The sequence below is a fragment of the Achroia grisella genome, unplaced genomic scaffold (assembly GCF_030625045.1).
Source record: "Achroia grisella isolate CSIRO2021 unplaced genomic scaffold, CSIRO_AGI_Agris_v1 utg516, whole genome shotgun sequence".
In the NCBI taxonomy this organism is placed as follows: Eukaryota; Metazoa; Arthropoda; class Insecta; order Lepidoptera; family Pyralidae; genus Achroia; species Achroia grisella.
Window position 1 is genome coordinate 246,081 of NW_026712909.1, and position 23,303 is coordinate 269,383.

The 23,303-nt window shown below is 32.6% G+C and overlaps 3 protein-coding genes across 3 annotated transcripts; 1 reads left to right on the forward strand and 2 right to left on the reverse strand.

The window, feature by feature from the left end:
* Window positions 1–162: 162 nt before the first annotated feature.
* LOC131847225 (uncharacterized) lies at window positions 163–5,211 on the forward strand. The gene is made up of 6 exons (XM_059196719.1): window positions 163–558; window positions 2,238–2,392; window positions 2,884–3,432; window positions 3,895–4,007; window positions 4,493–4,636; window positions 4,995–5,211. The coding sequence occupies exons 1-6, from the start codon at window positions 387–389 to the stop codon at window positions 5,131–5,133; spliced, it is 1,272 nt and encodes a 423-aa protein (XP_059052702.1). The 5' UTR covers window positions 163–386; the 3' UTR covers window positions 5,134–5,211.
* Window positions 5,212–5,757: 546 nt separating this feature from the next.
* LOC131847214 (uncharacterized) lies at window positions 5,758–8,231 on the reverse strand. The gene is made up of 2 exons (XM_059196704.1): window positions 6,850–8,231; window positions 5,758–6,223 (listed from the first exon to the last, which is right to left on the reverse strand). Exons 1-2 carry the CDS (start codon window positions 8,076–8,078, stop codon window positions 5,986–5,988), a joined length of 1,467 nt encoding a protein of 488 aa, XP_059052687.1. The 5' UTR covers window positions 8,079–8,231; the 3' UTR covers window positions 5,758–5,985.
* A 254-nt stretch (window positions 8,232–8,485) lies between these two features.
* Window positions 8,486–23,191, reverse strand: LOC131847167 (pre-mRNA-processing factor 6). The gene is made up of 17 exons (XM_059196646.1): window positions 22,984–23,191; window positions 22,425–22,484; window positions 21,872–21,995; window positions 21,173–21,303; window positions 20,626–20,885; window positions 20,264–20,524; window positions 19,731–19,924; window positions 19,132–19,402; window positions 18,108–18,244; window positions 16,688–16,765; window positions 15,575–15,791; window positions 15,130–15,293; window positions 13,919–14,095; window positions 13,022–13,155; window positions 12,355–12,505; window positions 11,374–11,484; window positions 8,486–8,932 (listed from the first exon to the last, which is right to left on the reverse strand). Exons 1-17 carry the CDS (start codon window positions 23,076–23,078, stop codon window positions 8,708–8,710), a joined length of 2,790 nt encoding a protein of 929 aa, XP_059052629.1. The 5' UTR covers window positions 23,079–23,191; the 3' UTR covers window positions 8,486–8,707.
* Window positions 23,192–23,303: the final 112 nt, after the last annotated feature.

Consider the following 23,303-nt stretch of genomic DNA (forward strand, 5'->3'; position numbering starts at 1 on the left):
AGGTACCTACCTAATATTTACTATTATATTATTATTAAAAAAAAACCGAATGAGTATAGATGTACATAAACTATGTCTATTATATATTATAAGTATATAGTTAACCCAAAACTGTATTTTTGTCAATGTCTTTGCGTTGAAACGCGAGCATTTCGGCGCCTGACAAAGGAAGTAGGTAACATCATTGTTTAGGAAGTTGCAAAAAAGGATGCGTTTTTTGTTGCCCAGGCCGTTGGCGAATAGCTCATTGTTCAAGCAAGAGAGTGGGGCGGGGAATGTAATAACTGCAGTTAGGGTGCAATGAAACTTTTACCTGAGTGTACCCCAATCGTGTACCAAATGTTTAACAGTGCACTGCTGACTTTACAACTATTATTTTCTGAGTAATGTCGCGTATATTAGAGAAATGGTTGTTGGTGCAGTGGAATAATGATGGTGATAGAGACATTGTGAATGTGAGGTGTCTGGTGAATTCAAATGAGGACTTGCGGACTGGATGCCCGGTAAATCTGGTCATTAAAGGAGAGAAGAAGTCTGGAACGCTTATTGCTAGATGTAGTGAGTATATGGCGTTTATGGTTTTTTTATTTAATAGGCTAGTGATCTATCTCTGGTTTACAAGTCTGTATAGTGTGATGAAGTTCTTATAGCTATGAACTCCGTCATATTATGCATATATTATAGCTACCTACTTGTAAATGTATTTATCTATATACCTCTGTATACACACTCGTATCAAAATACGTCGTCTGTTTTAGAAGTAAGTCAAGAAACATCAAGAAAATATGTAGCAACTTTGCTTTATACAATTATTATATAGGTAATCAACATAGTAGGTAGTAGGAACTGCTTGTGGTATGAACATTACGTGCAAGTAGGTACCTATAGTTGCATGTACCTACAGGGATCATATGTAAGTAAGTAGGTACTAACATATGAACACTTTTGTATTTTGTCAATGTGTAGTGTATACAGATAAATGGTACAAATCTTAATATTAATATTATAAACGTGAATGTTTGTTACTCTTTCACATAAAAACTACCCAACGGATTTTGATGAAACATTACACTAATATAGTTCATACAGCAGAATAACACATAGGCTATAAATTTCATACGGAAACCGCGGACACAGCTAGTATGTATCTCAATATGTGTGATAAAATATCATCGATGATATTTTATGTATATTCACCTTAATTACATTTTACCTAGGTACCTTATTTTTCAAAGGATTAGCCTTAAAAACAATAATATTATTTTTAATAATCAGTCTAGTTTCAGGATATGGTCGAATTCCATTACTCACTATCTATTACAAATTATCAATATAATATACACGTAAGTTCTACCGGCCTTAGCGCCTAAACCTATTGTCACAGATTAAAATCTTTGTATTATATATAGCACTTTATTATTAAACACCATATTATAAGTAATAATAGATAATTCCTTGATCACTTATCTACCAAGTCCGCCTCGTATTTGGTACTATTTTTAGCGTTGTCATCCGCGTGGTATTTTATATAGGTAAACACTAGCTGTTTCCGCTACTTCGCCGATAGTGACTTTGGGCAGCATTTTAAATTATTTAGGCGAAGTCCTTTCATTCTCTTACAAAACTTTTCGCATTAAAAAGGAGCCTATGTCCTTTCTCAGGCTGTAGACTATCTTTATACCAAATTTAATTTGAATCGGTCGAGTAATTGCCTAAATTACTCGACCGATTCAAATTAAATTTGGAAGGGTAAAGTTACTTTCTATATAATGTAATTTTTGTATTATATATACTAACATAATATTTGTTTTATTGACAATGCTTCTAACTACCCCATATGTGATAATAGTGGTGACGATGATGTTGTTATGTGTAATAATATTTTAATTATTGTATATATGTTTTCTTTCTTTCGATGAAACTAAATATAATTCGAAATTAAATGACAAACCCGTACAATACCTAACCTGTAATGAATATATATATATATACATATATATATACAATAAAAAAAATACAAAACCATGTAATATCTGCACTTACATCAAATTCAATAATAAAAAGAATATATTTCGACAGCCGACTTCTAAAATAAGGACATTATTAGTTATGGTTTTGATTATTATGCTGTATTTTCACCAAATAACTGTACATATTTTTTTTATTATTAATTTGTATCAGTAGGTAGACGAATAATAACCTTTATTTACACCATATTGTTTTGCTCCATAAAACAGATGAACGTCGTTTACTTGAGCAAATGGTGTCAAAAAAGATGCCCGAAGACGGGGACAGTGCAAAAAATGAACAGACCAAGAAAGATCCTAGTGACTTCTCATCTAGTGGATCATCATGGGAACCCAGCGATGTCGAAAATTCGGATTCTGACGAGGTATTTTGTATGGGCGCTTTTATTGCTAAATTATGACTGTAAACAATGTAGTAATTATGTATCACAGCTATGAATAGTTCTGAAGTCGTCTGGCGCGGAATTTAATAAGTTGCTTCAAAATAGGATCGTAATAAGGTTAAACGTAATGTTTTTGACAAGATAACTTGTTAAAAGTCGCTTGCCTGAGTACCTCCGTCTCACCTATTTCGGCCGCCAAGCAGATTTTGTTGTAGGGTAAGAAAAGGCACTGAATTTACAGGATAAAAGACATTTTATTTTACTCCTGGGAAACAACATCCAACAATCGTGATACCACTCAGGCGTTGCCAACGCTTGAGTGATGTCACGGTTGTCACATGGTAACGTGATGTCCATGTAATGTAGATATATATGTGATGTACCTACAAGGGATTTTGAGCCGTGGATGATACATAGATGTGTTGTTAACTTTTTAAATAGGAATAAATAAATAGGAAATGAATATTTTTCAGGAGGAAGAACCAAAAGAGGAAGAAGAATCTAATGGAAAATATATAATTGAAAAGTCTAGAATCAAAAAGAAAATCCTTACGCCATCGCACAGAGCTAACGCAGTCATACCAAAAACTATGCAAAATGGAAACAATACTGCGAAAACAGAAAATAATCGTAAAAGAACTCTGTACGATGTTGTTAGAGAAACAAATGCAGACAAATCAACGTTAGGCCAAAACGCTGTACCATTGACTGAGCTTACGTTGGAGAATGTCACAATCGACTTTAATGATATAATTGGTATGCGAAGATGTTTTTATGATCTGTTCAAAATGGTGAAAGATATGAGGAATTTGAAATTTGATAGCGTTAGTAACGAATGTGATAATAAATTAGAAATCGAATGCGATGAAGACTTGTCTGATGACGAAAAAGAAAACGTTGAAAGTGAAGAATCCCAACGTTTCGGTGATGCATCGCTCGCAAACAATACCTTCAATACACACGAGGCGAACGAAGACAAACCCGAGGCACCGATAGCATCTAATGTCGGTAGCAATGAATGGGTAAGGGCAGCTCTTTATTTTACTTTAGACGGATTCGGATTTTCTGAAAGGATGAACTATTCTAATGCTGTTAGCGGCTTTTACAGCTTCATTGAACGATACAATCATCTGCCATCAACACAAGTGCTGATGGCACTCCAAACCCGCGGAGTAACCACGGTACCAACTCCTGCCTGAGGGCATAGCTAGTGACCTTCGAACCTAGGCTTTCAATCCCCGTTTGAAGTGGTTTATGTACATGTTGTGTGGGATTTACATGAGAACATAGAAATTATTTTCAGAATTTAATAAATGGTAACTTATCTACCTGAATTAATTGTGTAGGCCGGAGAATTTACAATTAATTCAGATGCGATTCCAGCTAGCATTCATTATTTATGTATAAATTTGAAGAAAGTAGAGAAAATTATTCTAGGCAAGTTGTAGTACGGATTAGTATGAATAAAATTTATTGCATTTCAGGTACCCATAGGAAGTGGGAAAACACTGATACATAAAGACAGTTTTAGAAAAGTGAATTGGAAATCTTATACAATAGCTACACGCACATTATTGTTAGCTGCTTTCCCACGGAGGTATGGTATCTACTAATTGTTTTACGTGTATAGCGTAAAAAAGTGAATAAATTAAGCCATTGGATACAATGTATTGTACCTATAACTTTTCAATATTATAGGTACTAACGGCTCAAGATTCATCCCTAATGCTTTATTCCTCCGTAATATTGCTATATTTATCACCAGACAAATTTTTTAAGGAAAATTGTATTTGATAATGTCGCATTTTGTTAGTTGTTTGATAGTTTTTTTATATTATTTTTCTGTGCGCAATAAAGTGATCTATAGATCACAATTCTTAAAAAAATATTTTCAGCCAATGAGATTTATTATATTTATGTTTATGCCAAGGTCCCTCATGGGGTATCTAGGTACAAAGAACTCTTCCTACTTTTCCTTATTTACTTTTCTAACACGTCTCATGTGCACAAACTTATTCAATACTAATAGGTATATATTCTCTAGAAGTAGTGAGACTTAATGAGCAAATGTACGTGTTCTAGGACTTTAGCCACTCATTCTTTGACGGGGAAAAAGTCTCCAGCATTTCAGAATAAACCGCCGAAAATGTGTTTGGACCCGAAAATTATATCCGACATCATCATCGAAATAATGGGCAAATTCAAAGTGAAAGAAAATTTGGTCAGGTAAGATGTTAAAATTAACAGGAGTAGAAACTTGTATAAATATCTACATGTACCTATATGTAGGAGTTGTAGTAATGGACCTCTGTCCAGGTCACTCAACGCCATTCATTCAATAGTTTCAGCTCGCTACTTTGTCGCCATGACTATATCCATTTATTTTGGAAAAGAATAGCATTACCTTAAATACCTTACTTACACTATAAATAAAAAATCGAAATAACAAACTCACTTACGCGCCATTATTATTCCGCCACAATGTTATAGTTATTTTTATTTTGACAGTTTTAATCTTAGATTCCGTAAACAGTACAATATCATGAATCAAATTATTTAAACCATACAAATTTTTCATTTACAGAAGCATTATCACAACGAAATGTGCAGATGAATGTAAAATGTACAAGGCTAGACTTCAAAAGAAAAAAGTGTCGTCTAAGAAAAGAACACCGGCAACGACACAAGAAGTTGGAAATAACGAAGAAGATCCGGCACAGTAAAATATTATTTTATATAAGTATTTGTAAGGTCTGAGCGTGTACCTACTAGATAGATTACTATCTACTTCTGCAATAATAGATACTAATGATTTTATTTGTTTCACAATATCATAATTATGTACTTAATAATTTTAATTGATTGTTTAATTGTAGATTTAAGTAATCAAGATATAAATTGTCAATGTAACTCATTCATTCAATATTCTCCACAATCGACAAGACCCAAAAACAGAGGCGTTATTAATATATATTCGCATTAAATATATTGCGCATTTCTTAAAATTTTGTATCTGCTCGTATCTATGAAACAAAAACATTTATGAAATAAAATGTGTTATAAAATGAAAGAGTTAAGGAAAAAGCGTAAAAATATTTATTGTATGTAGTATTAAAATACTTTTTAATATCCTTATCAGTGTTGAATATTTAATAAAAACATCCAAAATATCAAAACAGTAAAAAAGGTAAGGCTGACTAGAATTAGTGTTAATCGTTAATCGACTATTTAGTAAATCAACTATAATGATACCAGTTCGTGAAATATTGAATATCTTTCACGAACTGGTATCATTACTCCACTAATTTAATATTAGGAAGAACTTATTGGATGTTATATACGGACATCTTGATTCCTTATAATATTAACCGACAAAATACCTAAAAAGGTAGTTTGTATATAAAATAAATGAATGCCCTTTGAATGTGTATCATATAATTCTTCTGTGCCTGTATTTCCCCAAAAGACTTGTTTGTGCGAGTTGTATTCATTTGGCTCAACACGTATAATTTTGCTACATAATTATAAGTATTTGAAGCGATCGTACGTTGTCAATTACTTAATCGACGCAGGCCCTAATTGCCCTGTTGGAATATACCAAGTGGGGATAGTACCAAGTCTATATTTGTACTCGCTATAATGGCCCTCATAAGCATCATGTCGTCTGGCGTAAACCGCCAGCCACTTAGTTGACCTAGGCTCTGAAGCTTGGGGCAGCACTCCATCAGAAGTTCCACAGTGTCTCGCGTCAATCGGGGAGCATTAGGAAACCAAATGCCTTCAAGATTCTCGAACTTATATCGGCGGACCATCCTGAAATATTACGAAATAATTTCGTATCAATAACGGCAATAGTCATGGCTGTCTGTGGCAATCTAATGGCTGATACTAATTGATTTTAATGAAAATATTAAATTATAGATCTTTCTTCTGCTTTTTTTCATTGATAGCAGAAGAAATCTAAAATAAAAACATATAAATTATGTATCTTACAAACTTTGACGTAATGGATGTTTGAGGTGAGAAACTTGGAATTAATTACAAACAAGACCATATTGTTGGTGAGGTTTTTCAATCATTATCAAACCACACACAATAACACAAGAACCAGCATAATAATTTAATTTTCAGATTTCTAAAAGAACTGGAGGAAATAAGATTACTCAACACAATATTCACAAATTATTTGAAACCTAATCAAATGCTAATAATAATTTAACATTGGAATATATGATCATGTAGAAACTTATTATTTGGCAACAGTAATATAATAAAATTAGAGTTACGTAAAAATTAATTAAAAAGATTCTCATAGAAGGTTTAAGTAAAATAAAAAATAATATAGTTTGCTATAACGTGGAAAAGAAAAAGTAACAATGGTGAATATAATCTACCTAGTATGCTTACTTAATTATTATTTATATAAATTAATTAAATACCTTGAAATGTCGTTGTCATCGAGCTTGATTTCATCCCCGATGATTAATTTTTTGAGACTTGGGCTGCCCGTCATCAAGTACTTGAGACATGAAGGTGACAAGTTTCCATGTATAATCTCAATGTGTTCCAATTTATTAAACGGTATCTCCTCCTCGTGTGTCGCAGTTTGTATCTGATAGAACTCTATGCTCTCCAAATTTCTACACGTCTCTGCTATTCTAGTAAAGTTGAAGGACCCTTGAGATGCAGAAAGCATAAGAGTTACAATTTTATATCCTATTTTATCCAGTAATTGATGCAATTCGTGACATTGGAATTTATTCAATTTGATTTTATTTACATTACTTAATTCTTTAACTTGTTGGAGAACGCCCTGGTCAGGTTCCTCTAAGTAAATAGTTTCTAACATCGGACACAGCGCGAGTATCGCTTTCATCATACGGACATTCGTTTGAACATCGTGTAAATATTGTAATTTTGTTTTGAAATCTGGTGGGCAATCAGTATTGTAAATATGGTATATAGATTTACCGACGAACGAATAACTACCGAGGTTGGTGAGGTTGGGTAACTGACGTATCAGTAATGCTACATCTGTGTGATCAATGTTCTCTTCACCGTACATACCAATGTTTACGACGGTCAAGCTTTGCGTAAGCTGGGGATTACCTTGCAGCATAGCATCAATACCGATCTCCGTAATATCTGTTTCCCCAGATACATCTAAAAGCTTCAAAACTTTGTTACATTCACCGATATACTTCAGTACTTCATCGTTGGCTATATAAGGTATATTTAGTACAGTCAAATTAGGTAAATTCTTGATTAAATGATACATAAGCGTCAAATGTTCATCTTTGACCCACACTCCTTTTAAATTGAGCGAGGTTAAATGTCGTCCTTGGTCTATAATGAGTTCTAGCACTTTTCTATAATAAGGGCAGGGGAAAATTCCCGTCGCTAGGCTCTTCACGTTTTCTTTGAGTAGCAATCGCATGGAGTAATATCTAATAGACGGATCCAGGTACTCTGAGCTTAGTATTAAATTAATGAGATCTTGGAAAATGTCACTCGTAGCGCCCATGCTCTCGTAGTAGGAGGTGACCATTGCGAACGGTAGCCCCACATCTTCTTCGGAAGACACCCGCGTCAAGGTATGTATAAGCTGTCTCGCTACCAACGATAACGTGATCTCCTGCAACGGCGGTACTGGACACTTGGGCGACATGATTCACTGCACTTTCCTAATAATAATATCACTGCCACTAAAACACAACTAAATTTTACTATTTGAGCATCACTATCAACTGCCACTACTCACGGTTTTTGGAAGTGAAAGAAGTAAAAATTTCGTATAGCTATTTAGCACACGCATGCGCACCGCCGCTGGCAAATCGCCAGCATACGTTTATACTCCAAACTCACACAAACTCGTGCGCATTGTGTATTTATAGAACATTTATAAAAAGTGTTTACCACGCCACTGTCATTGTTATTATAATCTGATCTTATAAATGAAATAATAACGGTATAGGAAATTCAGTGTAATAATTTAATAATTTTGCTATGAAAAATATACCATACAGTAAAAGATAAATAAAAAAATAATTAGTCAAAATTACTTTTATTCTAATCCTTAAATAACTAATTACATTAATATTAATGAAGTGTTAGCTTCGAGCTTCAAAATATCTATCATTTATTCGCTTCATAAATGACTAATAATATATGTAAATTTTTATATCTCATCAATCAATACAACACAATATATATACACCATGAAAATACGACAAAAATAGATCATTTCAAAATCTACATCCATTGAATTATAATATCCGCCATCTATTTATCGAGTGGTCACGTGGGGACAGGTAAAGTTTTTGCGACTAGTAACAAAATCTGTTCCGTGCTGAAACACCAGTTAGCGATTTCCTTTGAAACCTTGCACCAATATTCGCCGTGATGGGGTTCTGCTGTCTTGCACCTGGTCTTCACTTCCTCCTGTTGTTGCTCAGTGCCGTGGAGAAGTTCGAATTTGTAGAAATATGCCCATGCGTCTCCGAGATCCGGATCGATTTTCACCTAAGGATTTTTAGTAACATTATAGTTTTTGTAGAGTGACAACGAAACCTTTGTGATGGAAAGCGCTAACTGTCGTTTATATCTCCATATGTTCATATGGAACCTATATAGTAATGTGTAATAATCATGTAATAATCATAACAGTTTATTTTGCTATATTTCTGTCTATAGGCGACAGTTAGTGCCTACCAAGCAAAATTACACCATCTCACATTTCGAAACGAAATAACAAGCATATGGTGGCGAATACACGAATAAGTGATGGTGTGAGTCACCACGAATATTCGTATTTCTGATTTCAAATTTGGAGGAGTCCCCTCCTCTATTTTTACTATTGCTTCATTATATAGTACAAAATAAAGTCGCTGTTGCTGTCTGTCCCTGTGTATGCCTAAATGTTTAAAACTACGCAGCGGATTTTGAAGAGGTTTATTTAATAGATAGAGGGACTCTTGAGTCACTGTATCCTCTTGAGGAAGGTTTATATATATAATGCATGTACATCCGTGCAAAGCCGGGGCGAGGAGCTAGTTTATATTTATATAAGAAAAATACGTTCAATTTTTTATCCGTAATTATAAAATATTAATACAAGACTATTTAGTTATTTAAAAATAAACTCAACCACCGCAACAGAGATGTCTAACGGTTACTTAACCAACTCCTTAGTGCTAATAATTAAAGCTATTGACTAATTCCGTATTATTACAAAAAAATCATCATTCCTAAGCTACTGACAACCTTAATGGAGCATAGGACAGTGAACATAGGATTCATTTATATTATAGTTTTTATTTTTACTATTAGTAATATGTAGAAGTCTACTGGCTTATATGCTGTATAGTATATAGTACCGTCAAGGTAAAAATCACAGTGAAATCGTTGAACTCGTTTCTGTCTAAACAAATATAATGAATTCATTCGGTGGCTACGCTTCTACAAAGATAGATTTTACAGGGGTTAATAGTCTGTAAAAGTGTACATGATGAAAAATTCTAGCGGATAAATCGTATTAAGCTAGGAACTGTAAGGCATTCCTACAATGTATTCAGCAAATGAACATTGCAATTTACAACTAAATATAATACATTTTATTGTTGCATCTTATCAAGAGATTTTCGAATAAATATTTTCTCATCTTAATATCTCTGGAACGTATCCAAATATACCTGATGGTTACATTTGACGTGAACGACAAACCAACAGAAATAATTCTATCGCCGACGTGCAGTGGGCAAAGTCTTTTTAATGTGGTAAGTCACAAGAAAGTCGACTAAGGGAGCACAGCAATATACAAAGAAGAAAAATTCTGTCCCCTATCCAGTCGGGTAATATCCGCTGTATCAGATAATTTTTTTGGCGTTTCGAGAAAATTAGGTGATATACAAATTAGAAATCTACGTAATACGTAGTCTAGTTGTGATTACGAGTCACAGTGCGATTTGAATTCTCTGAAAATACAGTACAATGTTCCACCCTCCACGTTGCGTATAGCGCGGAGTACCTAAGCATGCCCAATGTTTGACTATGCACTTATGCCAACAAAGTGTTTTGTGAAATAGAGTTAGGCGACTATGACTTAAGAAAATGTATATATAATTATATGTTTCTACTTAGTTTAGGTTCCAGAGAACAATTTAAATTGTAAATATTTGATGCAAAATAATAGATATTATTATTCTCGTATATAAATAAAAAAATATAAAACATTTCATATACATTTATTCTGCCCGACAAACAAAATCATCCGGTACATTCCTGTTCTATTGTGGGATGATATTTATTGTCCCAATGTTAAACTACATATTGGAATGAAAACAACGTGAGGGCCCACCAGATGGTAACTATCGCCTCTATACTTATAAATTGATGGCTTTTATACCTATCGACCACAAAATCTAACAAAACATAACTTGTCATTTAATCAATTCAATTAACTGGCTTCACATGACACTTTCTTTTACGTGATCATGACCGTGGGAAACCCGGCACGCGCAATCATGTGGGATTTAATTTTTTTTTGTTCAGACTTTCGAGCATTGGCAGTGTCGTTTCATGTCATTTCCTTTTCTTTTAATTTCATTGATTTTGATTTCCAGAGACGTTTAAGATTCATAATTTATCAGTAACTCAATAATTATTAGTTTTCTCTATAGTTCTTTGCCGCCATTGATATCCAATGATAATAATTAATTATTTAAAAGGGCGCTAAAGCACGCATTATTGAAAAACGTGGGAATGCGCGCTCGCACTCGCTTATTACATTTACATGCACGTTCTTTCCTGTCTGGAAGTCTGAAAGAAAGTACGTGTAAAGACGCTTAAGACAATTAAGCATTTAGAGTAGAATTAACCATTTATCCTTTCAAATTTATTACTTGATCCTTTTACATTACTGAGGACGTGGTTGTAAGTCATGTAGTATGTAAATATCTACTCACCGTCCTGTTGAACCACTCGCGACACTTGTTGACCTTGGACTCAGTCCAGAAGAGTTGCGAGACGGCGAGCAGTACGTGTGCATCGTGCTCGCATTTCTTCAGCGCGTCTACCTGTATATTTCATATAGTTATTATAAAGCCCACCTCCGATTGTGTAATATCGTGGAAAGTAGAGATAAACTTGAACAGACTGATTCGTAGCGTTACATTTAAGAATCTTTAAGACTTTGGTGGTCAAGTTATTTAAGCACACCGTATTACTTCCTATATTATTAGATTCTACTTATTGAGCGAAGCAAACATTTGTATTCATGAGTAGGATTGTTTGTATTGATCTGATTGTATGTATATTATGTGTCTGTTTACAAAAATGTATTTTTATCAGTTGTCTAGACCCTATAACACAAGTTCTACTTTAATTGTCTGGGGTTGGTATTATTATTGTTATATCACGGTAAGAAGGCATAAACTTGAACAAACTGATTCGTACCATTAGATTGTCTTAGTAGTCAGGTATTTAATACATATATTCACACCTGTAATTCCAAAGGTGATAGTTAGAAGAATTAACGGCACGTTGTGGTAAGCGCTATTTGATATATCCACGCGTTTCAATATGTTTTAATCCAACATAACAACGGGGGGCGAAGGAGTCGTTTCTTGGATTCGGATTATGTAATTTATTATCGATGTTCTCTATCAATTTCCATTACTTAGTCAAAAACTTAAATACACAACTTATCTTTAAAAAAATAACTTATCTTTAAAGAAATATTATGGTCATTTGATTTAATCACAGTTCCTTTTGGAGTTAGTAGATCGCAGACCATTATTCTACTTTGGCTATTATTCATATTGTGTCCAGGCCATGACGCTTACAATATACATAAACTCCATGATTTTTTACAATACTCGTCTATGGCCAATGTTAGCCGGTCCATTTGTTAATCAATACTATTTACTAGTAAAACAAATTCTTACGCTTTTAGTTTTTCTTTGTGGTCTTGACTCCATGAATATCGCCTCCGCCCACAACCGTCCTGCGGTAGTGCATTCTTGAAGCGCCTTTGCCATCACAGCATTTGCTATCTCCGCGCTGCCGTTTCGCCTTTCTAATCTAACGCTTTCTAACCTGTAAAATAATTAGATTATTAATAAAATCGGCCAAGCGTTGGTGTTGCGTCAATTATTAAGGTTTTCGTTATTATTAATACATAATAATATAAACTATTATTACACAAGGTAATATATTTTTTATTTGTCATATCAATGAATAAATAATTATTGAATGTAAGATTTCTTCAAATCCTATTTGCTTTATTCTGCAGGCAAGGTCCAGAAATTATTATGTTGTACCAATTTTAAAGCTAATCTATATGTATAGCTGAGAAAAACACGCCTGACTGACACAGACAGACATAAAAATTTTACTATAACCATCTCAATTTTAATAATTAAAATACGAGTCTGATTAGAGTAATAAGGGAATACTACTATACATACAATTTTACATATACAACATTAGCTTTTATATATTTATTACTGCATTGAAATCAGTTGCGTAATTCAAAATATATAAGCGGTCAGACAGCGGCAGTGACTTTATGTTATACCACGTAAAGATTCTGAATCAAATACTACTACTTACCATAGCTCAGGATTCTTAGGATTCCTCAATCTAGCTTTTTCTAACACTGATCTCGCTTTGGTGACATGTTTCAATTTCTCTTCCAACCTGGATAACAAGATCCACATGGGGACACATGTCGCACACTTTTTCAACTAAAATATAAAAGAGATCTAAGTAATATATCTAAACAATTTTAATTCACCTTACCATTCATTACGCTATCAAGACGTTTGTAACAGGGTAAAAATATCATGGAGAGCTCATATATATTTTTTTTATCACGGCATTATCCCGTTACATAGTTTTAGAAAAGCATTTCAAAGTTACCCAAGTAAATGAAGCTATTATTTATTGCTTATATCTAGGCATAGGATAGTATTTTTTATTGTTTACGTTTTTTTATAGACTATTAAGAACATAAAAGAAGTAAATTTAAACATTGAATAATCTGCAGTTCAATATTGAATAAGTTATTTATGAGTTTCTAGTTTATGTGTTTTTTCTATATCTTCAAAATTTGTAGGCATACGTTGTAACGCCTTTAATTAAGTATCCTTTAATTGTATTTCTTTCGTGTAATTTAATTGGCAGCAATAAATTATTCTTATTATTAATATCATGTGTACAATTGGGTATTTAAATGTTGATACATAGATAGTAAAATTGACTATGATAGCCAAATTTACATATTACTACTGTTACGAGTCATTTCGTCTACCTTTTTTAGATGAAAGATGTGAGGAGGATAGATTATCTTCATAATAAATTTCATTAAGATCCATTCGGATGTTTAGCTGCGAAAACGTAGCAAAGAATTTGACACATATCTATATCACAATCTATAATATTATTAAAATTTTAAATGTGCTACACGAGTGTACATTCATACATGCTTGAGTTTAAGAAAGAACTTACCCCTTGAAAATAAGTATTATGTGCGTCATCATCTTTCCCCATCTGCTCCTCAATTTGACCTTTCATCATGTGCAATTTTGCGTAATCACCGAACACCTTGATCGCCTCTTCAAGCAAATTTAAAGCTACATCCAAATTATTTAAAGCCCATTCCAGTTTGGCTGATTTTATCATAACCTGAAACAATAGTATACAACATTGTAATATTATTGCTATAGATTACATTATTTACTTGATAGCTTTCAATTTAAAAATAATGATAATTATTAATTTTAAAATTCCGGTTGAGTCGCTCTTTGTACTTGATATAATTAATGAGATAATATTAAGTATACTACTATGCGTGTTCTGTTTTGGTACAGATAATAAAATATATTTATCGAAAAAAAATATCACGTGCTTAAATTAATCGTACAATTACAATTACACGGAAGTCTACGAGGAGATCCGCTATGGTGTTTATCATTGAGATTTTTTAATGATGTTAATAATAATAACATTACCGAAGTAGACATCATACAAAGTTGTAAGCGTGAGCTCGTCTATCTCACCTATTTTATCGACAAAGCTTCATCTGAAACACGCTTACGGCTTGCACTGTAAGCTATGTTACAAATAAAGGTTGAAATATGTTAGTAAGATTAGAGAGTAAGGAGCAGGGATGTTAGGGAACTCCGTAATCGTAACGGAAATTATCGGATATCCGATATAAAAAAAATATTCGTAACCGTAACCGAATCCGAAATAAAAGTTCCGGATAATATCGGATAGGGGCGGAGCCTAATAGAGACACGTTATGTGGCCATTTTTTTAGCTATTTTGAAATTCCTTAAAAAATTAATATCCGTAACCGACATTATCCGAAACTAACGGATAATCCGAAATAATTTCATATCCGCATCTGTATCCGGTACAATAATCATTTCTATATCCGAAACCTATCCGTATCCGAAATTACATATCCATAACATCCCTGATAAGGAGTACAGTGGCATGAGAATTAAGGTAGTCTTCCAGAATGGTAAGGAGGTCACATGATGACGTTTTATCAATGGTGTTGTTTTTAGGGTTCCATGTTGTTGTTGCCATTTTTACCATTACGTGGGCGATCAGCCTGTTTCCCATTACCTTATATAAAAAAAATTACTACTTGTAATAAATGCAGCATTTAGTATATAGAAAAAAATATATACAAGTCGATATATCCTTACCCTTGGTGTTGGTGCAGAAGCCCTTGCCTTAGACAATAACCGCCTTGCTCGATCGTATTCTTTATTCTCACTCTCCAGCTTGACAGCAGCTAACCAAATTTCCTCAGAGTTAGGGTTCGCTTGAAAGGCAAGTGATAAGATACCACGAGCTGCGGGTACGTCGCCTAGTAAGAGAAATAAAATATTAGAAATAAATAAAATATATTTCTATTAAAATGACTATTCTTGTGTTATAAGTAGATATATAAAGTTTTACAAATTTTTTATGTAGGTACAGTTACTTTACCAGTATTTAATATAGCCTTTTTAAAATACTGGTAGTTCTCAAATTGGAATTCACCAATAGAAAAGGTCGTAACCCTTCCAGAAATTTGGGATCTCACACATGCTAATGGTATCGATATTAAACAAAACAATATAAATCCCTTAAATAATAAATACCAACCTGCCAGCCACTTAGATTTAGCTCCCATAAGCCAAAGCACTTCAGATTTCGGACAATGTGCAACAGCTCTCTGTAACAATGCTTCTAAACTTGCTCGGGTGCCGTGTTGTTTCTCTAGGTATGCTGCACGAAGCCATATCGACTTCTTAGATGGGAATACCGACAAAGCGTACCCGTAAACTGCTCGAGCGCATTCGTAAGCACCTTCATTTGCGCACTGTAAAAAAATAAATAAAATCAAAACTATTGTTTTTCGAATGTGTTAGAACTATAAATTCGTGTTCGAAGATAAATACAACAGAGATACAAATAGTTAATTGTTCCAATAATTAATTTACACCTCTAGCTCACGCACAAGTCTTAAATAAGATACACGTCAAAGGTAGACGGAAAATAGGTGGCTTAAGTAAGCGAAAGTATGTATGTATGTCTGATTTTTTTTTACAACTTAATGGCTTAACAAAATATAATCAAATTTGTTGCAAATGTATGTATTAAGAAAACAGTTATAGAACTTTTTATTTTAAAATGTAAGCGACGTCGGGGGTACGGCTAGTATTTAATCAATGTAACATATATGTATGATCATGTATACAATGGTATAATATACAAGGAGATAACAATAATATACATTATAAATACAATAAAAAGGAACTCTGCTTATCTAATCGTACTGTCCGAATATTGTTTTCTTAGAGATAAGTTCAAAGCAAGATGAAATTACTCTTACGAGTAGGATATGAGAATCGAAGCGGACTTTAATATTACTGCGATAAATTAATAATAATGAACATGTTTTTTTCATCAAGTACGTTATGAATAAGTTTTGTTTTAAAAACTATTGTAAAACTGTTTTCTTTTTAATATTTTGAAGCATTAATAATTCCAACAGTCGGCCGCATATAACTATAACAATAACAGACAAAAACAATGGTCTATCAACAGAGAAACGTTATTGAAAAATAGACAAGATTTCATTGATAACTGTCCTGACGACCATCAGAGCGTTTAATCAACCAAACATAAAAATATCTTATTTTTTAAAAGATAAAATCTATTCAACGTGTTGTGCTCGAGGACCAAACCTATATATTACGAGTATACTGAACTTACAGCTTCGGCATCTTCCATCCAAGTGTGTTTCTGATCTTCAGGTTCAATTCCATGTCCGATAACTGCCCGAATAATAGCCTGAAAAAGAAAAAATTATATAGTATTTCATTTTTAGATATTTTAATACGTATTACTAAACTATGTAGGCAGTAAGTTCACACAGGGAACAATGCACTATATATATATTTCATTACATGAATCCTTCTATTACTCCCACTGGTTCCACTGATAATCTGTGATTGGGCATTACAACCTAGACACAAGCTGAGTGGTAACCAATTTTCAACACAGTTGTATATATTAAATATTAAATTAAATAAATTGTAAGTATTGTATATATGCAACATACAAATAAAATACTTATATAGGTATATTGTATATAACATACAACGGCGGACAGTTAACACTCATTTTGTTTCTTCAGAAAAAAATACTTTATAATTATAAAGTTTTCTTTTAAATGTAGGCTTACTTTATGTTTTATGCATATTATGAATGTTCTTTTCATTTACTTCTTATATGTTTGTTACGATAATTAGATATGCGCAGTATCATTTTTTTTTCAAGTAAGTGTCGTACAATCACACAACCGATTAGTTTTTTGTATTACTATTTTTATTGTAAAAATACTTTTCATCAATTGTAATCGAGACTTAAGATTAATTAAATATATATAAATATGTTTTAATTAGTAATAAACAAATTATACATATTTATCTTTAGTTCTAATCACAAACGATACACATCGAGTCTGTTAGTAGTGTAATTAATTAGTTATAACATAAATAAAACAAATGGACAATTATTGCCAGATACCGCTCTATAATTTGCAATAATTTTTTAACTATGTGAAATTGTAGGATAAGAGGCATGACAGTGCTATTAATGAAAGTGACGGTTACCACCTACCATCACATGGGACATCAGCTGGTTTGGCTTTCTAATTAAATAATGTAGCTATAATAAATATGATGTGATTGTTATTATAATTTAAACTACAAAGACAGTAATAATTATATTATTACTGTCTCAGACATATATTTTCATACTATTAATATTATAACTATGAAAGTTTGTGAGATTGGGTGGAAGTTTATTAATCTTTCCTACAGAAACTAATGCACAAATTACAATGATATTTAATATATATAGATAACTTATATTCCAGATTAATACAGGATACGTTTTGCGAACAGTGTTTAAGTACACAACTAGTACTTAATTAATTATTATTTTTTGGCTGATGTGGTCTGGAAGGTAATATATTATAATTATAATAATAATACTAATATTTATTATATCTATTTAAGCTCATAGCAAATACTTCTGTTAATATGTGAAATCATGTGTAGTGAATTAATAAAGGCTTTGAATTTGAATTAATTACTACTTTAGTGTGATGTATTACTGTATAACATACCTGACAAGTATGAACAGCTCCTGACTTCTCGGCCTCCATAGCTTCTTTAAACCAATGTTCGCGATTAATTTCTACACCGTTGGAACTAAGCGAAGTTATAGCACGATCTATGATCTTCTCAACCATATGTGTATTACCTGATTTGCAACATAAAATGTAAGTGAGAAGGTATGAGAAGGTCCATAAAGACAAATAAAAATGAAAAATACATGATTTTTGCTAAGCTGTTTTAAGTTTGTATCCACTAATAGGGCTCATATTCATCTAAATTTACCAATTGTAAACAACTGTAACTGTAAACATTATGGAAGGCAATACAATATTGAGCATTAAGTAAAAAAAAATAATGCCTGAACAGATTAATGACATACCCAGGCGTACATTCAAAAGTGTGTACATTGAGTTAAAGCATTATACTATTAAAGATTATCATAGTTAGTTACATAATTTGGAAATACACTAACAAAGCAGTAGAGAAATTGGTAATATTTTAAAGCTTTTCATTAATAATTCAAATTCCGTGTTTTAATAGTTAGATATTAGATTGTGAAAAGTGATGTCACGAAATTTAGTTCTCTCTCATCCCTTGTCAGATTGTGTCGACCCCTTTCCTCCTCAACGTGTGACGTATGTTATAAATGGATGTTATGTTACAATGAATTAAATGTGTTTGCGCTTATAATTGCTGACGATCTAATCAGACAGAACAGAATATTGTATTAAGTTGTAAGAACTAGTGGTCGCTCATATTCGACCATAATTAATTTAAATTATAAGATTAAGATTCTATTGTCAAAGACTATGTGTGTGTGTTAAATACATGATAGTGTGTGTAATGTTTTACTTACTGATTTCATATATTTTTTATGCATCATTTAAAAGAATATTAGCATTATGCCCTCCTTCTCTATATAAAATTTAAGTGTACGAAATATCATATCGTTTGTCCGCGCGATTTTCTTAAAAAGGGTTACATAGTTTTTTCTTAACATATATAATAATAAAGCAATGTTAAACTACATACCATGAGCTTCTTCTAACTTAGCAGCAGTCACCCAGATCTGTCTATCGGTAGGTATGTTCTCGCGAGCCTTATTTAACACCTTCCTAGCATTTTCGTATGACTCGAGTCTTGCTAAAGCCAGCCATAATTCAACACTAGTCGGACAGCACTCCACCGCTCTGGAGAGAAGAATTCGAGCATCTTCTGGGTTCTCCAATTCCACAGCTGCTTTCCAAAGACGTACTGAATTGGGAATATGTTCCAGCGCTTTGCGGTATACACGACGTTTTGCCTATGTAAGAATAGTTGAAAATATTTTAACAGAAACTTTATAGATGTTGTTATTCGAAAAAAGTCAGGTTCAAGTTCTGTGTGGTAAGAAAAAAATATTTATTTGTTCCACTTGGCTTCATAGGTGACTTCATAGGTTACGTGTTGCATCATAATATCATCACGCTATTACGAAAACTTTAGTTATTTTATTTATTTATATTTAAATAAAAAAACACATTAGAAAACTTTACATAGCAATCTGATCACCATAACAGGTCTATATCATCCGCTATAAGGACGACCCATACTCAACAGTGGGATGATAATAAGTTTATTTCTTGCCTTACCTTTGTTTCTTGCTCCAATTCAGCAGCCTTTACCCAAATCCTGACACTGTGAGGTAAGTTCCTAGCGGCATGTGCGATAACGGCCCGAGCGGTGTCTGGAGGTTGTAACCTCGCCGCTTCCAGCCACAGTTCCTCACTGCTAGGATTCACTTCACACCCTTTCATTATTAGATTACGTGCCGATTGAACTTTGCCTGAAAATTAAAAAAAAAACGTGTGTAAAAGTACGTACATTAAAACTTTATAATTTAATATATACCTAAATACATTTATATTGAATCTCCCTAAGAATAAATAATATTATGGAATTTTTAATTAACGCTGTGAAATTTCATGTAGGTAACCTATTCTAAGAGAAGAAAATGCATTTTTCATTTAAGCTGATTGTAAAGGTTGTAAATTTTTCAATATAAATTCTTTAATGGTTATATTTCTTTTTGATTTTCTATAGCCTAAAGTAACAAAAAATATATTTATTTGGATTGAAATAGTGAATTATATGTAAAGTGTAAAGTATAGATAATTTTTTTCACCTGTAACTTCTTCTAATCTAGCACTAGCAATCCATGCAGGTGGATGATTAGGATTGGTTTCTCTGACTGACTTCAGAAGTAACCGCGCCTTTTTTATATCGTTTATGTCACCACCGTAAGTTGGGATCATAGATTGCAAGTCAGTGAGGTAGCCTTTGGGATCGACAACTGTCTGACCTGTCACTGAGTCTGACACCTGAGACAATTTGACTGTCATTAGGGTGTTCCTTGCTTGTCCAATCTTCCTTAAATCCAAGTCACCTGGAAAAAGTAATATATTAATTGATGATTTCTAAGTAAGGTTTGGGTGTATAATTAAATAAATAATAATTTTATACAAACAATTGGAGGAATCAATATACCTGAAGGAGTCAACATTCCAGGAGTTGTAACGCCGGGCATCATGGAAGCTAGTCCCGAACCAGGGTCTATGGAAGAGGATGATTCCCCTCCTAAGTTCCTCGAGAGCACACTATCAGGTAGAGGTGTAAATTTTTCAGCTCGCGGGTTACGCTGTTTCCTATTACGAGCATCACCAACTTCGGGAATGGCAGACCATTCTTCTTCAGAAACTTGTTTCAATTCTCGTTTGAGATCTGAAAATTGCTGCTGGATTTTTGGTCTGAAACACAATATTAGTTTTTGTAATATAATACTTGGACAATTTACACAGCGCCATCTAAATTCAAGGTGAGCATAGTTTGTGTTATGGGTGTTAGACAACTAAATAGTTTTATTGAAGTTAATTTGTATTTTTTTTATTAAATATTTTTTTGTATGTGTTGTATTAGAAAACAGGGTGGGATCAAACATGGTACCATAAAAAAACTATTAATCACATATATAAATAGATATATGTGATTAATAGTTAACTTTATGTGTCAATGGTAAAAGGAAGAAAAGAACTACCTTTCTTGACGATATCTTTCTAGATCTTCTTTGAGACGTTTCTCTCTGTATTCTTTTCTTTTCTCATCCATACGTTTGTCAATTGATTCATAAATTGCATCTGCTTCGGCGTCATCTTTATCATATGGATCCTAGAACACCAAACAATACAACAATATATATCATAAACTTAATATAATTGCTATAACAAAAATAATTTCTAGGTATTTTTCAACTCTTTTATAGCATTGAAGTTGATTCATCTATTTTTTTATTTGCGCAACTTTTACTATATGATTTCTTTCATAAGTACCCATGATATTATATCTTGATTATATGTTAAACTGCACACATGCAATCCTAAAATCTGGGACAATACAGAGCAAGTGTTGAGTAGCAGCTGAAATTGTTTCCTAGATAGCCTCTTGTGATAAATAAATAATTACGGAGATTCATTCAAGATAACTATTTGTATGAGAAGATCTAGGGGGGCTCCTCCAATATCACTACCAATTTTAGGACTGTTTATTATGTGTAAACCATTTTAACTTTAAAGTGACAAAATTGTAAGTTCCATCATATTTTGCTTACTGATATTCTGCCAGTTAGTAAAAGACATAAAGATGGAAATAAGATACTTTTCACTAATACAATGTATCTATATCAAAAGTTAAAAACAACTTTGATTATAAATGAATAAAGTTATATATATAAAAGTACCTTGGAAAATAAAGATCCACTATATCCAGAAAATTCATCATAGTTAGAATCATTCAAGTCCTCATCATCATCCTCTTCTTCAGTTTTTTTACGTTTAGTTGCAGGTGGTGCATGACGATCATCACTGTAAGCATTAAGTTAACATTTGTGAGTGTCTTCTTTCGAAAGCAAAATATGAATTTAATAACTTTGATAGATGTCATCTTTAATTGTGTATATTAGTAATGAAAGTCAGTTACCATATTTATACTATAAAATAATTAACTCCATTTTTTATTGCAATACTATACATGTCATTTTTTCATTACAAAAATAACAAATAATAAGCCTTCAAAAACAAAACCTTAGCTGCAATGTATACACACAACAGACAGCAAAGCAGTTAGACAGCAATACTTATATTGTTTTATATGTATATAGTCTTCACATGCTCTTCCTTATTCCAATCATTTGGAGTTGGTGTAATCTGTTTGTCTTTTACATTCATCCCTGTTCGCAGTCATCTATATAGCTCAAATATAAAATACAAAATCAAATATAACAAACTACTTACGAAACATCATTTGCATCTCTAGCAGGTCCAATATCAGATCTTGTTGTAAATCCTGTAGCTCTGTAAAAAGATAAAGTAAATGTAATGATACAATTACAGGAGAGACATTATTGAATAAGGTTCTTCACTCTGTATTAAATATTAGAAAAAAAAAAGTATGAGACACTAACTGCTACAAACTGAAGTCAACTATATTAAGAATACTTAAGCCAATTTAGATATGTTGTATTTATTTTGTATGTTTTGTCAGGTAGAATAAATCGAAATTAGTTATTAAGATTGAATAGATTTCGACATTCTTAAAGGTGCATATATTCTTGAACATGGCTTTATGGCTTTTACTAAGTTGTATCCTCGTTTCCATTCAGTACTTTTGATAGATTTAAGTAATATAAGGTAATCTCTACTAGAACAGTCTGCGCAGCCTTTTGGACAATTAGGTACGCAATATCGAAATTGTGGATATGCAAAAGAAAAATTACAATAATACTCTATTTGAGGAAGCACAACTAAATAAAAGTAAAATAAGTTAATATATAGTATCTTGATGAAAACTTACCCTCTGCCAACGCCAGCTACATAACCTAATGGCGCTGGAATTCCAAGAAAATGCTTCTTATTTTTGTTTACGAATGCTTGAGGTGGTACAGACATTTTAATCTATAATAATAGCGGTGAAAATATTGAAAATATGAAAACAATTATATTAAAGATTTACAAACATCAAAAATAAATAGACCAAAGTGGTAAGAAATACTGAACGTCATTTTTAGCGTCACTATTTGTTAGTCAGTTCTAACGTCAGTCGTGCAGATCTGTGGTGCAGATTTCTGAAATATAACGACAGAAAACATTTAATTTTCATTCCATCTCAAGAAT

Excerpts from the sequence above, each read along its gene's own strand:
- LOC131847225 (XM_059196719.1), top strand. The coding sequence starts at position 387 with ATGTCGCGTATATTAGAGAAATGGTTGTTGGTGCAGTGGAATAATGAT. Across the intron at positions 3,433-3,894 it reads ATGTCGGTAGCAATGAATGG|GTACCCATAGGAAGTGGGAA; the intron begins GTAAGGGCAGCT and ends ATTGCATTTCAG. Across the intron at positions 4,637-4,994 it reads GTGAAAGAAAATTTGGTCAG|AAGCATTATCACAACGAAAT; the intron begins GTAAGATGTTAA and ends TTTCATTTACAG.
- LOC131847214 (XM_059196704.1), bottom strand. The coding sequence starts at position 8,078 with ATGTCGCCCAAGTGTCCAGTACCGCCGTTGCAGGAGATCACGTTATCG. Across the intron at positions 6,224-6,849 it reads GATGACAACGACATTTCAAG|GATGGTCCGCCGATATAAGT; the intron begins GTATTTAATTAA and ends GTAATATTTCAG.
- LOC131847167 (XM_059196646.1), bottom strand. The coding sequence starts at position 23,078 with ATGTCTGTACCACCTCAAGCATTCGTAAACAAAAATAAGAAGCATTTT. Across the intron at positions 19,925-20,263 it reads TAGATTAGAAGAAGTTACAG|GCAAAGTTCAATCGGCACGT; the intron begins GTGAAAAAAATT and ends TTTAATTTTCAG. Across the intron at positions 12,506-13,021 it reads CCTAAGAATCCTGAGCTATG|GTTAGAAAGCGTTAGATTAG; the intron begins GTAAGTAGTAGT and ends ATTATTTTACAG.